At 39.1% G+C, this 17,604-nt stretch overlaps 1 protein-coding gene across 5 annotated transcripts in view; it reads left to right on the top strand.

Moving 5' to 3' along the window:
- The window catches only part of MAST2 (microtubule associated serine/threonine kinase 2), a 159,843-nt gene that overhangs the window by 80,248 nt on the left and 61,991 nt on the right, over window positions 1-17,604 (top strand). Inside the window, exon 1 of one of the 5 annotated variants that reach the window (XM_060773425.2) lies at window positions 3,208-3,333. The exons of the other annotated variants lie outside the window; for them this stretch is intronic. Coding sequence (XP_060629408.2) covers window positions 3,260-3,333 — 74 coding nt within the window. The 5' untranslated portion in view covers window positions 3,208-3,259. Of the gene's footprint in view, window positions 1-3,207; window positions 3,334-17,604 lie in introns of those variants that run through there. 5 annotated transcript variants of the gene reach the window in all.

Below are 17,604 nucleotides of genomic sequence, written 5' to 3'. Positions count from 1 at the left end.
TTATATGGTGCCATTAGTGCACATGAGACTCAGAGTTTTATAGTCAGATTCTCAGAGAATTTACAGGACTTTTCAGCATTGAGGAATGTAATGAAAGTGGATGGAAGTAAACATGTTTCCTTTTCATTCTTCATATGCTGATTGATTGATTAAATTTTCTATTGTTTTGAGTCTCTTACACCCAAGTTCAAAAGAAGAGGGTGAATGTGTGGCTAGCTGTTGACAATACATTTGCTTGCTTTCATAAGAATTTTGACCCTTTGTTTTAGGAAATTTGTCTCATGAAGTGTCCAAGTGCTGTTTGATTTAGTTTTATTGGATAATTGTGTTCATTTTGCTAAGGATGTGAACATCCTTAGGTGTATTTTGGTAACCACTTGCTGTTAGAACTATATTTTGGTCTAGCAACTGACAACTTTGACTGAGAGGTGATAACTGCTTCTTTGTTAACACAATGGGATCAATTCCAGGATATATGGAAGATACATCAATTATTTGAGCAGGTATCTTTCTTGGGCAAGTCTATAGAGTAGGAATGAGGGAACGTCACATGCAGTATAGGAACTTCTGTCATTGATGCCTTTCTCAGAAGACCCCAAGCTCCCCAAATCCCTGTTAAAAATTGGCCATTTTGTGGCCAAAATTTGTAAAAAGAAAAAAATTCATCCACAAAAACATGACAATCAAATCAAATTTAAATGACCAAATCCAGAAATGACCTATCTCTGTTGCTTATATAAAAGTTCAATAGCAAGTCAAACGGACAACACAGTTATCTTCTCATAATGATATGTGAATTTTAGTAAAGAGAGGGATATAAATAGTCTATCGATTTACTGCATGGGGTAAATTGATTTACTGCATGGGGAAGAGAGAAAGTTCCTACTCCACTGTACAATTTCTCTAATTTTGAGAGCATTATTCATTTTTGTGGACCTGCGGTGTAGAACTTTGCTTATCACATTTGACTTGACTGACTTTTTCATTCACTTCTCAGACATCTTAGAAGTATCTCTCTTTCTCACTTTTATTTTTGGTTAGGTTAATTAGTTTAAAAAACTGCTGCCAGCACAGAATTCAGTGACTATACTGTTGAATAGGAACAAGTACAGCCAGCCCTCCATATCTGTTAATTGGCTCCAATTCCCCCCTCCATGGATATCAGAATTGTAAATGCTATAGTCCCATAACTAAAATATATATAAAATGACTGACATACTAGGTACAAGCCAGTTTGCATGTCAGTGAAACCCTGCTAAAGTTAAAGCAGTTGCGAGCACTTCAAAGTCAACAGAAAAGTGGCAAGAGCCATGCTACCATGTTCCTGGCTTTTCCTTGTTAATGCTAATCTTTTGATCTCCAGTGTCAAAGAGCAAGTTGAGAGGATAGTTAGATCTGCTGTTGATTGAATCCGTGAATGGAGAACCTGCCAACATGGAGGGTTAATTGTAATGTGAAGATGAGTCAGTGTGTTGAGCATTGGACCAGGATTCCAGAGGCCATGACTTATATCTTTATCCTCCATGAACAGGTATTTCCAAGGAAATCCCATTATATGGACACCTTAGGGTTGCTATTTGAAAGTGTAAACCTTACAATGTGGTAAGTCCAGTTCTTACTAGTTACCAGTTAATTACTGGGACAAATACACAGTGTTGGTTTTAAGCCTATAAAACCAGTGGCCCCCTGCCTATGGAACGCCCTCCCTAGAGATATCAGATTGGCCACCTCCCTCTTGTCTTTTAGAAGGAAAATCAAGACCTGGTTATGGGACCAAGCATTTGATCAATGAGCAGCAAGTGGAAGAAGATCGCACAAATTATGGCAATGAATTGACCCAGACTGGTTTTTGGATTTTGATTTTAATGGATGTGTCTTAATTAATTGTTTTAATTGTTGTTTTAATTTTTAATATTTTGATTGTACTGTGGTTGTTTTTATCGTATGATGCTTTTGTTAAGCCGTTCTGAGTCCCCCTTTGGGGGGAGAAGGGCAGGGCATAAATATAGGAAATAAATAAATAAAGTCCTACATGTTTTGGAATCTTCCTGTCTTGCACCTGAGGCCTACATCAGAGATCATTGTTTCTGTGCTTTTCTGAAAGAAGCTGAGGGCAGAAGCCTCAAAAATAGCTCATTTCTGCGACAGTTCTGTATTTCCTGGCTTGTTTCTCCAAGACATTTATTTTTCATGTTGATGCTATCATTTTTTGGGGGGGGGGGGGGTGTGCCATGCCAAAACATCTTATTCTCCCACACATTTGGACACTCTGTATCACTTGACTTTTGTTGCTTGCTTCTGTAGTGCTCATTCTAGGTTGGAGAGAGAGTGTTTTTTAATTATTATTGTGGAGTAATTTTTGTGATATTTGTTTTTAGATTGCATTTTTATGGTATACATTTTATTAAATTTTGTATCTTATAGTTTAAAATACAATTGATTTTGTTTTATTTGCAATGTTGGGCTCTATACTGGGAGTTTTTCAAACTACTTTCAGAAATGCATTAATTTAATTATAGGAATTTATTATTATAATATTTATTTGTATCCTACTTCCCTCTTCTATTATGTACATATTATATATATAAATAATACTAATGCTACTATTGTTAAGGTAGTACTGCCAATGGTGATGAACAAAGGTTGCAAAGCATAACAAAGAATGATAAGAGCTTAAGAAGGTTTGATATGATTTATTTCAGCTGCACATGTGTAGCAAAGGGTCAGGTTTTATGGTGAAACATTTAGCTTTGTTTAATATCTTCTCTTAACAGCAGTGGTGAATCTTGCTTTCCAGATATTTTGGACTTCAACTCCCATTAGTCCAATCCAGCACAGCTAATGGCAAAGGATTCTGGGAGCAGAAGTCCAAAATATCTGGTGATCCAAATATCCTCCACCCATGCTTTAAGCAAAAGGAATAAATAACAAGCTTGAATGAAATGATTGAAATGATTGAATGAAAATACTAGCCATGCTATTTAGGTTTTCTTTGGGAAACTGCGTGTCTTTCTGTGAACGCCTTTCTAAGTAGAGAGAGGCAGAAAGGCAGGCATAGATGAAATCAATAGAGAGCAGAGACGCTGAATGCAGCAGCAGTTTGCCAGCTTGCCTGCCTGCCTACTTGTCTCGCTCGCATTAATGGAACAGCCTGCAAGGTCTATAGGGAATTTGCATTGGCTCTGTCGCTGATTTTCTTGGTCCCTTATTTATTGCTCATGTGCAGTGTTTTTCCTGGCAATGAACGCTTACAAAGATCATGTCTGACTCCTTCTGGACAGTGCTTTCCAATTTCTCGCTGCCAGAAACAAGCATGTTGAGGCGATCGAAAAGGTAATCAAAGAATTTTAAAAAGCAATCTTAGAATGTTTCCTTGTTCTGTTTGTTCCCTGTGGTTGAGAGAGATCATGGAATAGAAATATGGATGGATAGACAGATGTTTTTATTTATATGTATTAAAATGGTACAGAACTGTTTGGATATTTTTATCTTAAAAACACAAGATAAATGGAGGTATAGTTTTCTCTTTCATAAGATAATATGGACATCTATAAATATATGGTCCCCCCCCCCTTTTTTTTCCTGGTTAATCAACAGCTAGGATGCTAGCTTCTGTTAAATCTGTGAGGTGGTATAATCTCTATTTCAAAATGACTTTTTGTAGTTTGTAATAACATCCCAGAGTTCATTTTCAATGCAGAGCTTCAAGCTGTTTAAGATATGTGCTACCATTTTGTCAAAATAGGGACTTAAATATGTCATTTCAGTGAGTTAATTAGCTTGGTAATCTGGTGGTTCATGCATTTTCCTGTGGATTTAAAGTGTAATGATGCCTGTGTGAAGAGATAGGAAATGGTTATGAATTCATGCAAATGGTTCAGAGCATGAGCAAGTATATTATGTTAAAATTGTACTACTTACATGCTTGAACTGTTTAAGAAGCAACAGGATACAATTAACGGTTACAAAATGTTTAAATAAGGACCATCACATTTTTTCATTAAGATTTATGAGATAGCAGTCTAGTGCTCTTTAATCTTTTAACTAATGGTGAAAAGAGCCACAGTGCATTGAACTCACTTGGTTAAAGCTTTGGAGATGTTTCACATAGAACCTTTGCTTGACAATTAATCCAAAACATATGTTTAGTGACTACATTTGGGGCCGGCAACAACTGTAAAATAATAATAATTGCATGGTTTAAATACAAAATGGTTTCAAATTTGTCATAAGATGTAGATCAGGCATCTTCAAACTGCAGCCCTCCAACTGTTTGGGACTTCAACTCCAAGAATTCCTGACAATTGAACAAGCTCATTAGGACTTCTGGGAGTTTGAGGATGCCTGATGTACATCTTTGGTTTGAATAAATTATCCTGAATATTCACAAATAGCTATTGAATATTATTGGCTCAAAACCACTTGGCTTATTGTCTGATACCAAGAAAAGCAAATAAAAAGAATGTTCCGTTTCAAGTTGAAGAGTACTGGACCATTCAGAGCATCCCCCTTTTATGAGTTTTAGAATGTAGATTGCAACCAACTTGAATTTGTTTGCTATAAAGCAAACAGGATGTGAGCAGGATCACTGCAAGAAAATGACAGCATCCTGTCATAATCATTTTAAAATACAAAAAGCCTACATAGGTAAGAATCTAGTTTGTGAATTATAAGCTGTGATATATTTGTGAAACAAATTCAGATGCTAGTATGGTATAACTTTAAAAGACATGGGGCAGCTTGTTGACAAAAAATCCCCTCCCCTATTCTGTCTGCTGCTCAACCAATATCTTATCGTGATTTAGACTAAGATTGTCTCAATGTCAAAATAATATAAACAATTTCGTTCAATATAGAAACTATATTCTCTTTATCTTTTTGTATCAAATAAGCTCTAGCATAATATGACATGAGATAAATTTTCCAGGGCTGTTGTTTCTTATAATGATTTTGGCATACTTCCATATTTTATATTACTGCCTAATGGGGAATGAATGGATGAAAAACACTTGGGAAATTATCTTGCAAAGTATTGAGTTTCCAAACTCTAAAGTGATTAGATTACATGTAATGCATTTTCCAACCAGCATTAAGGTGTGATCCTACAACAGACAATGATTTTACTGTGAAAGAAGTGTTGTATTATTATGAATTCAAATGTCACAAAATAAAGTTATTAGTTGTAGAAGGACATTTCCCAAATGATCTAGTGCAGTCTTCTGTCATCTGGAAAATTGTAACTCATGAGCACATGCAGTTCTACATCTTTCATAGTGAGCAGCAAAATTTTGGGTGTAACATGCCTTAGTATATATGATTAGGGTGTGTACAAGATACTGACTCCCATTTTGTGTAACCAGAAAAACAAATTGCATGTCAGCACTTATGCAAGGCTTCTTTATTTTCCTTTTCGCATGGAAGAGGAAAATGTGGCTAAGTGTTTCTAAACAAGCTAGGATTAGAATTCAGCTTTAAATAGGGTATAAAGTAGAAATTCACTTATGAATACAAGCTAATTTGGAATCATTTGAATAGTTCTGAGGTTTCAAGTAATGCCAAACGATGGACTTTATCACACAAACCCATTATTCTATGGCAGCAATATGATTATAGATAGCAGATGCATTCCACGATAGCAACCTTTGTTATCACACTTCTCTTAATTTGCACAATTATGATATTTCATTTGTGCAATGTGTGGTTCTGCAATTGTAATTCTGCATATCCTTATAATCCCACCTTCCTGCACTTCTGCTGCTTCATAATTTTAATAGCAATTTTGCAGTTTCAGCAATGGTTAACAAAGAAAAAAAATGCAAATATAACTGAGAAATATTAAATAAATATAAAACAAGCAGTTTAGGAATAGTGAGAGGCGAGTAAAAAAGAAGAAGAATGTGTCACTTTACTGCTGGCAGAATGGCACAGAAGTAAAACCGACCCATCACACAAGGTAGGCAATGGAAACGTCGTGGGGATGTTTTGGTATTGTGAGTGTTCACAAAGAACACAGTAAAAGAGCAATAAATTCTCCTTGTTCCTCTGTTCATGGGAACCCTTACTGCTGCTGCCTTGAATTCATTGCTGAGTTTCTAACTTGCTCTCTCCATTCTCTTCTTTTCCTGGAGTCACTTCATACTTCAGCTATGCTTCCCTTTCTGCTTGTCTCTTTATGAGGACTACCTCTCTCATTTCCTGCAGCCTACCACTGCAAACTCTCATACTTCCCTCCTTTCCTTTCCCTTCTACTCACTCCCTTACTTTATCCCTCACTCTTCTCGGGATCCACTGCTTTTACTACTGTATCTCTCAGGTTCCACTATTTATACTCCTCCTGCCTGCTCCCTCACATTATATCTCTGTGGTGCCCCCCTCCATTGCTTCTTGTGTAGTGCTATATTAACTCCTTGGATTACCATCTCTTCCACTCCTTTCTTTGCTTCACTTCATCCTCTTATGGTGTGCTTGTTTCTTCCTTTTTGCGAGTTGCTGCTTACACTGTTCACTCTCTCATGTCACACCCACATCTCACTTCATATTGTGCCATTGCTCTTGCTTGCTTTTCTTTTCCCAGGCTGCTTTCTCCAGACATTCTTATACCCCATATTTTTGTGCCCCTTGCTGGCTTTTACAGCTCTCACACTTCCATCGCTCCTACTGCCTATGTCACCTCATTCACTTCACCCCCACATGGTATGTTCCTTGCTTTCGTTTTGTGGACTCTTGCTCTTACCACTTGCTCTCACTTTTCTCATACCTGATATTCCCAGGTTGGCTTGTTTCTTGCAGAACAGTTTGGCAGAAAAATGTCTCAATGCTTTCTTCCATAAGTTGGTTTGTACATGGCCTAGAATGTTTTTTTTTTTAATGAAATTTGGAATCCAGGTCAAATGATGATTCATATGGAGATTAAGTGGTATGCTGGGAATCTAGATAAAACTGAAATATTTGGGTGCCAAAGCAATGCTAAGAGTAGTGCTATTCCAAGTAATGGTCCCTGGTCTGATTCTAATCCATGATGTATTAGCTGCCACTCCCTGGCAATGTACCCGGAAAAAAAAAGAAACAACTATACCCCGTGATTATAAATTTAGTGTTTGACCCTGCCTCATTGGAAGACAATTAATGCCAGTTGTCCATACTTGATAGCCTGAGATACATTGGTCTGAATTTTCTTTATCTCAGTTTTAACCAAAACAAGGATTGATTTTGTTTAGGACTGTTAAAAAGGAATTCATAAACAATCTTGATGTTTCTTGTGACTTTGCCCCGGTTGTTGTATCTTGTTTGCTTGGTCTGAAATCCAGTGAAATCTCTCTCCTATGTGGAAACAGGATTCCAGGTAGGAAATTGATATTTATCTTATAAAAGTGTACCAAAAAAGGTTTTGCATGCAGAATTCTGTTTTGTTCAGTTAGTTTTTGCATACAGTATAAGTTGCACTTATGCATTAGTTTTCCAGAGAAACCTCAATATATTCTTTCATTATCAGCTCAGTGGATTTGCCATCTTTGTATGAATAATTGGGATAGGCATATTTCAGTCAATTTTAAATAATGAGGTAGAAAATGAGGCAAAGTATAATGCCTTAAAATCTAGTGAGTGAGGGGATGTTTGGTTTTATTAATTGTGCACAAGGGTTTGTTTTAAAAATATAAATAAATATCTTGAAAAATAGGTAATAACATGAATGGAAGTCAGAATGCCATTCTGGATGATCTTTCCTTTTAGATTTTATCCTGCTTCTAATCTATCACATTTATTGATAAATCAGTAATATTAAAAATCCAATTTTGGTTTTCTTTAGTAATAGTGATATTGCTCAGGAACAGTGATGGTTATATCTATTCCTCATTACAAAAATGTAAAGAGACAAAGGAGCTTCTTGGTGCCTTTCCTCTACTCTGTTATAAGGAATAATTTGCCATTATGTAGGAACTATATATAAATGGGGATTTTTTTCTTAAATTCTAAATATTTTTAATAATCATCATCATCATCATCATCTTTATTTCTAGACCATCCTCTATCTCTAGAGGGGTTCAGGACAGTTTACACACATAGAAAAAAGCAAACATTCAGTGCCACAGTTGCATCACACAATATCAAAAAATGAGAAATAATACTGACAGACCTATTGATATTGAATGTTTGTTAAATTGTAGGGATATTATTTAATGCTTGTTAAATTGTAGGCATTCATGGACAATCAGGCAACTTTTTTAAAAAATAAAAAGTTTCCCTTGAAAGCTCAAACGAAGAGGAAACAATTGGTTGTGTAAACATGCAGTTAATATAACAAGTCAATATGTTGGAAGATCAGAAATTAAGTTAAAATTGAGAATATGATTAGAGTGTGATGTTTTGGATATATAGTGTATGTTCAAGTATTCTTCATGCATGGGTAACTATAAGGACTGATGTTAGCAGATTACAAAAGAAGAATGATCTAAATCTGTGATGGCGAACCTATGACACGTGTGTCAGTACTGACACGCGTAGCCATTTCTACTGACACGCGGCCCGCCCGCTAGTCAGCCACTGCTTCAGCAAGGGCAGAGGAGGGGCAAGGAAGAGGAGGACGGGAGGAAGAGGCATCAGGACGAGGAGGATTTGCAAAGCAGGGACAAAGCAGTGCAATCAATTGATCGAGTTTGGAACTTGGAATAATGGACGAGGAGATCTGATTATGACTTTACTGATGAGACGTGATGGATTAGTTATATGGATGTATTGATGTTATATTGATATACTGATGTATTGTTATATTGATTTAGTTGCTTTAGTTACTGTTTTAAATGTTAATGCTAATGTTGTGCACTTTGTATACTGACCTGGTTGTAAACCGCACTGAGTCGCCTATGGGCTGAGAGCGTGCGGTATACAAATAAAGTAAGTAAATAAATAAAGCAGGAAATTAAGCTTTTGCATTGAGCGCGCATCTTGTGGGGAGGGGGCGCTTTTGAGGAGGAGGCAGAAAAGCCATGCATGGGGCGAGGGAGAAGGGAAAGACGTGCACTCTGCTCTTCCTCTCTCGCCCTGCGCAGAGAAAAGTGTGCACCTTTTCCTCCTCCCACGCCCCGTGCGGCAATAAAGGGTTAGAACTTACATGCCAAGTGTGAGAGCCAGGTGGTAAAGGCGTGCACGGGGCATGGGAGGAGAGAAAGGTGCGCCTTTCCTGCCTCTGCCACCGAGGAAGGCGTGCGCAGGGTGAGAGAGAAAGGGCAGAGTGCGCGCCTTTCCCTTCTCCCTCGCCTCACCCCACATGCGGCTTTTCTGCCTCCTCTTGGCGCTGTCCCCACCACCGTGGCCGCGCATGGGAGAGGGAGAAGGAGAGGAAGGCTGCGGAAAACTCTGGGCTGGGGCTCCCTCCTCCCCTGCCGCCGCCTTCTCTCTCGCCCTGTGCCTCCTCTCGCCCTGGGTTGCCCACTGCGCTTGGGAAGACAGAGAGAGAGAGAAGGCGGCGGCAGGCTTGCGTTAGTGTTTGGGTCTCCTGGCTCTCACAGTTGGCATGTAAGTTCTATATGACAAGTTTATTTCAATTCAGTGATTGTTGGAGTTTGGAATGCTTTTTAATGGCAGAGGAATTATACAGCCCAGCAACACCCAAATGACAAGGCTGGACTAGATGACCTTTGGGACTCCCTTCCAACTGTCTTATAACAATAATAATAATGCATAGTCATGTAATAGTAATTCTATCTTCCTGCCTGGCAGAAGGGGGCTGGACTAGGTGACCTTTGGGGCTGATTTCCAACTGCCTGAGTCTTATAACAGTAATAATGCATAGTAATGTAATGTTTTAGTTTATTAAATATAGTTATATATTACAATTATATATTTTTTGGTTATTTATACTAAATATTGTGAAATTATGGTTTTTTTTCTTGAAGTGACACACCACCTGAATTATGTTCGGTTTTTTGGCAAATTTTGACACACCACGCTCAAAAGGTTGCCCATCACTGATCTAAATCATAATTGTCCCTTATTTAATTTTTCCAAGTTATTTTATTGATTAGCTATTCTTAAAAAGAATAGAAAGAAAAGATGGAGAAATACTGAAGTGTGTACATTTAGGATAAAATGTGGATATTTAAGTTTGCTGCCAGTACACTTTAATTACATGTTGATATTCAGTCTGTAGGTTCTGTAGGTTGGAACAGGTACATTTTAAGTGCAATTCTAGCCTGAAAGATACATCTTTTAGTTTTGTATAGCATATAGAAGCGTTAACACCCCCTGTGGTGTTTCTTTTGCTGTCTGTGCCCCTGTTCAGAAGATTTCACCTCACTTTCAGTCCCTGTGATCATTGGATTTTGAAAACACTGGCTTGTTGTGGAAACAAGGATTGGCAATAAAGCTTCATCAGAGACACCTTTTCACCATAATAGCTCTTCCAGGAGTAAATTTCCCTTCCAAGGGGTAGATTTCTCTCACTTCCTGTTCTCTCACTTTCATTCTTTTTTTTAATATAAATTTTTATTGTTTTTCCATTATAAAAGCAAACATACAAACATATATTTCACGTCTAACACATACAATACAGTACAATACAATAAATACCCTCTTTTCGTCTTGCTCCCATTCTGGTGTTTCCCCCCCTTTCCTCTTTTATCAGCATAGTATCCACCACAATTACTTGTGGTTTGTTCCTTCATGTTTGTGGGGTTCCCACCTATTGTGGTCTTTCTTAGTATTGTTTTCACTGATACATTTTGAGCAAGTCTTTCTATCTACCTACTCCCCCCCTCCCCCCCTTTACATAGCGTGCTACATATATTACACATATAGACATAGACAACATTTATCCTTCTTCTAACTTCCAGGGTGTTTCGGGCGGACATTTACTTTATTTCTTGTATACTTAACTAATTTCTTAATGTTCTGTATATTCCTGCGATTGGTTGCTTTCTTGACTTATTATTCTCTGTGGGGTTATGTTTTTCTTCTGTTTCTTCTCTTATTTTGTCATACTTTTGTCTAGGAATGTTGTGAATTTGCTCCAGTCAGTGCTTTTGTGCGTTATTATATTCTTCTTTAGTTTTTGTGTTAATTGGTCCATGTTCATGATGTCCATGGCATTACTTATCGATGAGCTGATGGATGCCATTTCCCTATTTTTCCAAACTCGGGCCACACTTATTCTTGCGGCTGTATTAAGATAGAATAGGATTTTTTCATCATTTTTGTTCAGGTTTGTATTGTTCATTCCCAGGAGGAAGCATTCTGGTCTGAATTCAAGATCTACTTGTAATATCTCTTTTGTTTTCTGGTGGACTTCTTTCCAGAATTTTTTGATGGTCCTGCATTCCCACCACTTGTGTTTGAATGTTCTTCTTTTCTTCTGACACCTCCAGCAGTTACCATCGGTCTTTCCTTTACTGTATTTTGCGATTTTTTCGGGGGTTTGGTACCACATATGAAACATTTTTACCCAGTTCTCTTTGATTTCCGTGGCGTATGCGTATTTTAGTTTTCTTCTCCACATTACTTCCCATTCGGACATTGTGATTGTGCGCCCGATTATTCTGGCCCATTTAACCATTACTTCCTTCACTTGCTCTTCCTCCGTGGCCCAACCTAGCAGTTGTTGGTATAATCCTTTGATCGTTTTTTTTTCTGTTCTTAACACCTTGTCCCATGCTTTTTCTTTCGTTTCAAAACCTATTTTCTTGTCTTCTTTATAGTTTTCGTTGGTTTGCCAGTATTGGAACCAAGAGAACTTGGGTTCCAGTTGTCGTATTTCTTCTAATGTTTTGAGTTCAATCCCCTGATTGGTTGTCTTTAGTAGTTGTTTGTATGTTAGCCAACTTCCCTTTGATGTTTCCCTCCTCTGGTCCGCTTCGTTCGGTGCTATCCACATTGGTGTTCTTGTGTACCATCTCTTCTTGTATTTGTTCCATATCTTGAGTAGCGATGCTCTAAGTGGATGGCTATTGAAGTTCTTTTCTATTGTAGCTTTTCCCTTCCAAAGGTAGCTATGCCATCCTCTGTTCAGGTCTTCTCCTTCTAGTGTCAGTAGTTTGTCATTTTTAAGTGTCGCCCATTCTCTTGTCCATGACAGTGCCGCTGCGTCGTAGTACAGCTGGAGGTCGGGCAATCCTAGCCCCCCTCTCTTGGGCTCGTCGCTCAGATTCCTGAATTTTATTCTAGCTCTCCTGTTCTGCCATATGAATCTGTTTAGGTCTTTTTGCCAGTTTGTTATTATGTTTTTCCCTCTGATTACTGGGATCATGCGAAAGAGATAAAGTACCTCAGCATGGATGTTCATTTTTGCTACTGCGATCCTGCCTAGTAGGGATAAGTCTAGCTTCTGCCATTGTTTCATTTTCTCCTTTAGTTGTTTCCACTTAGAATCATAGTTATTTTTTATTAACTGTGCATTGCTAGTGGTTAACTGAATTCCTAAGTATTTGACCTTTGATGTAATTTCCACCCCTGTTTTCTCTCTTAGTTCCTCCTTCCCCTCTTTCGTCATGTTCTTGACCAGGAATTTGGTCTTATCTTTGTTTATTTTTAATCCCGCTACTTCTCCGAAGTTTTCTATCTCTGCCCACCATTTCTCCCATTGTCTCCACGGGTCTTCCATAATACACACTACATCGTCCGCGAAGGCCGCTACTTTGTAGTTGTGGGAGTTCAGTTTTAGGCCTGTGATTTCCTTGTTGTTTCTGATGCTGTTCAGCATTGTTTCCAAAGTCATGATGTAAATTAAGGGGGAAATCGGGCATCCCTGTCTGGTGCCTCTATTTATTCTAATCGTTTCGGAGAGTAGGCCGTTGACTATTATTTTTGCTGACTGGTGTGAGTATATTGCCCTGATCGCGTTTGTAAAGTGAAAACCCACATCCATTTCTCTTAATAGTTCTATTATATATCCCCAGTTGACCCTGTGGAACGCTTTTTCAGCGTCTAAAAACAGGAATCCTGCCTCTTTTTGTATATGTTTATTGTAGTATTCTATTGTATTGAGAATCAGTCTGGTGTTATTACTAATTTGTCGGCCTGGTAGAAAACCGGTTTGATCTTAATTTATTCTTGAGCTCAATACCTTTTTAAGTCTTGTCGCTAGAACTCCCGAGAAGATTTTGTAATCGACATTGAGTAGGGATATTGGCCGGAAATTTCTGATTTTTGTGTTATCTTGGCCTTCCTTAGGTCTTAGGGTTATGTATGCTGTTCTCCATGTCTCAGGTATTGTTCTGTCATCTAAAGCCTTGTTTATTACCTTTGTAAGGTGTGGTGTTAATACTTCGTTGAAGACTTTGTAGTACTTTTCTGTTAGCCCATCGGGGCCCGGGGATTTATTCGCTGGTAGGTCTGCTATCATTGTTCTTATTTCTTCTTCTGTTACCTTTCTATTTAATGCTTCCCGTTCTTCGTCAGATAGTTTCTTTATTTTTTGCTTTCCTAAGTATTTACAAACTCTCTCTTTGGGTATGTTATCGTCTGTGTATAATTTTTTATAGAATATACGGAATTGTTCTTCGATGTCTATCTGTTTTGTGTAGCATTTCTCCCCTTCCTCTATTTTATTTATCTGTTGTTTATTTTTTTTCTTTCTGATTTTCCAGGCCGGATATTTACCTATTTTGTTGGCATTTTCGAATTGGTTCTGTTTTATATATTTTAGTTTTTTGCTTATCTCCTCTAATTGCAGTGTGTTGACTTTTTTCTTAAAAATTTCCAATTGTAGACTTAGTTTCTTGTTCTCTGGTCATTTTTTTAATTCTCCCTCTGTTTTCTTGATTTCATCTTCTATCTTTCTTAACTCTTCGGTTCTTATCTTGTTCCGTCTTGCCTTCTGTTGGATAAAATGGCCTCTAATGTATGCCTTTGATGTATCCCAAATAACATCTAATTTCGAGTCTTGTTCTGTGTTGAACTTAAAGAACTCTTCCAGAATTTTTCTGTTGATTTCTTGGTCTTTGCTTTCCCTTATCAGGTTGTCGTCGAGTTTCCATTTGAATATTCCTTTTCTGTAGTCCGTTTCTTCTAAAGTCAGCTCCAAGGGGGAGTGGTCAGAGTTTGTTCTTGCTAATATTCTAACTTTTACTGTTTTTGCTAGTATTGTTTTTGAGCCCCACACCATGTCTATTCGTGACCACGTATTGTGGCGGTCAGAGTAGAAGTTGTAATCTCGCACGCCTTTATGATAGAATCTCCAAATATCCTGTAGCCTCAGATTTTTCTTAGTGCTTTAAATTCTTTTGGAAGTTCCCCCGAGTGATCGTTCTTTGTTTTCTTCGTTCTTAGGGATTTGTCCATCTTGCTCTCTATGACCACATTGAAATCTCCCATGATGATTAAGTCATCGTACTCCTGTTCTAGAATTTTTTTATTTAGTGATTCGATGAAATTATGTTTTGCTCCGTTAGGGGCGTAGATGTTGCACACTAACACATTCTTCCCTTCAAATTCTATTATGATACCCAGGATTCTTCCTTCCTGCTCTTTAAAGACCTGTTTCGAAGGAATTTTTTCATTCACGTACGTCACTACCCCCCCCCCCTTTTTTTCTCCTCCCGACGCATAGTATGTTTTACCTAGTCTCTTCTGGGTGAGATGGGCCACCTGTCTGTGGCATATGTGGGTTTCTTGCAACAATATTAAGTCAAATTTTCCATTCTTAAGTTGGTGCCAAATTTTATTTCTTTTATTAGGGTTATTCAGTCTGTTTACATTATTTGAATATATTTTAATTCTTTGAGTCATTATTATCGTTATTTACAATATCATTTATGCCAGTTGCCAACGCCGAATCCGCAAAAGTCTTGTAGTCCTTGGGTGATATTTCCCTTGGCCTTTTCCTTGTTCTGCCCTGGTTCAATCCTGGGGCATCTTCGTCTTCTCCTTCTTCGTTGTCTTCGTCCTTTCCTTGTTCTTCGCCCTCCTTCCTCAGATACTTGTCATAGAATATTTTCGCCTTGCTTTCTGATGTCAACCAATGTTGGTTGCCTTCCCATGTGACCATTATTCCTTCTCTTCTTTCCCATTTAAATCGTATGTTTTTCTTTTTGAGTTCATCGGTGAGGAAGAAGTATTTGCGTCTTCTCTCTAAGACTGCCTTTGGGTGTTCTTTTAGGATTGCCACTTTGTTGCCTTTATGGTATGTAGCCTTTCTGGCATTTTCTTTTAGTACCCCATCTCTTACATTTTTCTTTCCGAAGCACACTATCACGTCTCTCGGGACATTGTGTCTCTTTGCATAATTTGATTGGATTCTAAAAACCCAGTCGATGTTCCCCTCACTGTCCTCCTGGCTCATTTGCAGGAGCTGCGCCACCAGGTTTACAATTATCTCTCTGATGTTCTCTTTTTCTTCCTCCTGAATATTCCTGAATCTTAGTTGGAATTCCTTCTCCTTGGCTTCTAGATTTTCCTGTTGTGCTTCCAGTGTGGCCATTTTCTTTCCTATGGAGTGTACCGTTTTTTCTAGTTCTTTTTGTTGTTGCTTGAGTATTTTATTCTTTTTGGTGTCTTCCTTTCTTTCTTGTTTCATATTCTCTATTTCTTTATATATGTTTTTTACTTCTTCCTTCATTGCCGATTGTACGTCTTCCTTAATTTCTTTCTTCATATCCTCCATTTCCTTCTTTATGCTGTTGTATTTTTTGTCCTGTTTTCCCTCTAATCTTTGGACATCTGTTTGTAGTTTTAGGATTTCTCTCATTAGGTCCTTCATGGTGAATTCTTCCTTCTTGGTTGTGGCTTCTTCAGCTGCCATGTCTTTTACCAGCGAGTCTTTCCTGCTTTGTGTTTTCTTATCTTTTTCCTTGTCTTTGTCTGATTTCACTTTTGGTGTCGTCATCTTCCTTTGTTTTAGTATTATTTCACCCTTCGGTTTTTCTCACAATTAGGTTTTGAGAATCCTTAATGTTAGGCCTCTGACTTATGAATACTGTACATATCAATTATGTTCAAGGTTATCAAGTTTTAAAAACATACGATCGCTACATACACAGAGCTTATCAGCAATCAGATACAATTACTATGATTACAATCCCCTCCCTTGTTCTTAAAAGTTCTTCTTATGGAAAGCACATATATATTGTGAACATTATAAACTTATAAGTCCCGCCCTAAAGTGGATCGATTAGCAGGGGTGGAATTGAGGGTCCCCTTTTTTATTTCCTTGTGAGAGGGGAGGGGGGGAGGAGGAGGCAAGAGAGGAAGACAAACAAGAGATGGAAGAGGGGGAGGGAAAGAGGAGGAGAGCAAAGGGAGGAAGAGAAGAAAGCGAAAAAAGAAAAGAAAGAAAGAAAGAAAAGAGAACCACCCTTCTTCCAGGATGCGGGGTGTGGGTATCACGTTGTTTCTTTAGCCAATTTCTTCTTTCCCTTTCCCTCTCCTCCCCCCCTATGGCGGCCTGTTGGTCAAGCAGTCTATCAATGGGGTGCGGGTGGGGGGGGGCGCGGTTGTAGGTGGAGGTAGTGTCCAATGTCCAATGTCCAATGATGATATACAACTTATAGGGCTTTGGGTTTCCTTTCCCCTTGCCTCTCTCCCCCTTTGGGTTTCTTACCTACTTTCTCTTGGTAGTCTCTTCAGTGACCTCTTATTTTATTTTCCCTTTCCTCTCCTCTCTCCTCCTCCTTGCCCCCCGTTCTCCCACCGGCCACCTCTCTCCTCCCTTGTTCGATCCTCCTCCGCCTTCTCACTGCCTCCGCGTTCCGCGCTTTCTTCCCTCTTTGTTTCCTGCTTGCTTCTATGTTGTCATGATGTTTTCTCGGTCTCCTCTCTCCTCTCCTCCGGTACTCTCCCGCATCCTGACGTCCACGTCCCCACGTCTCCGTGTCTCAGCGTCTCTCGCGTCTGTGCGTCCTTACGTCTTTGTCCCGCCTACCCTCTCTTCACCTGGTCCGCTTCCACTCTGGAACAGCTGCTGTCGATTCCACGTTTATTCAGGCTCCTGTCCGCGCATCAATCTCAGCTGTGCCGTCTATCTTCTTCCAGCCCGCCAATTGTGGGATCGTCAAATCAGTTCAATGTATAGTAAGACCAAATAAATGAATACAATTACTATCCTTACAAGTTCTTGTTGTTTTGATGAGCTTTTTCTATATGGTTTCCCAGTCCTTTCTGGCTCTGCAGCGCTTGTGCCTGCCGCGTTGCTCCGCCTTTTTCTTTCTTTTTTTCTTTCTCCGCTTTTTATCCACTCTTTCGATGGCGGGTCCGACCGCTCTCTGCCCTCCTTCCTCCTCCCTTCTTACAGGGAGGGCAAGAGGGGGGGAGAGGTGCCTATCAGCGTCCTGTTGTTATGTTATTCTATGCCGCTTGGTTGCCCTTACTTCTCTCCTTATTTTCTTGTTCATTTCTTCTTACTAGGTTAAAATAGGGGTTGGCGTCCTCACCTCTCTGGGTGCACCTTGCCGCGCTCGCTTCCTTAGGGTCTCCTTCTTGCGGGATGGCCCCCCTTATAGGGGTGTCTCCCCTGCCAAGGGTGTCCCCCTCTCAGGTTGGCACCACGAAGACCTCCAATCTTTGTGGGGAGTTGCTCCTGCTCCTCCTCAGCGCTTGGTAAGGTCGGTCAGTCGAGCGAGAGCTCAATGGACCGTGGCGTCCGCCATGCTTCATTCTTAACTGTTTGTTAGTCGAATG

Source organism: Anolis sagrei, chromosome 4 (assembly GCF_037176765.1).
Source record: "Anolis sagrei isolate rAnoSag1 chromosome 4, rAnoSag1.mat, whole genome shotgun sequence".
Lineage (NCBI taxonomy): Eukaryota > Metazoa > Chordata > Lepidosauria > Squamata > Dactyloidae > Anolis > Anolis sagrei.
The sequence above is the reverse complement of the archived record's forward strand: the minus strand, read 5'-3'. Positions and strand labels throughout refer to the sequence as shown.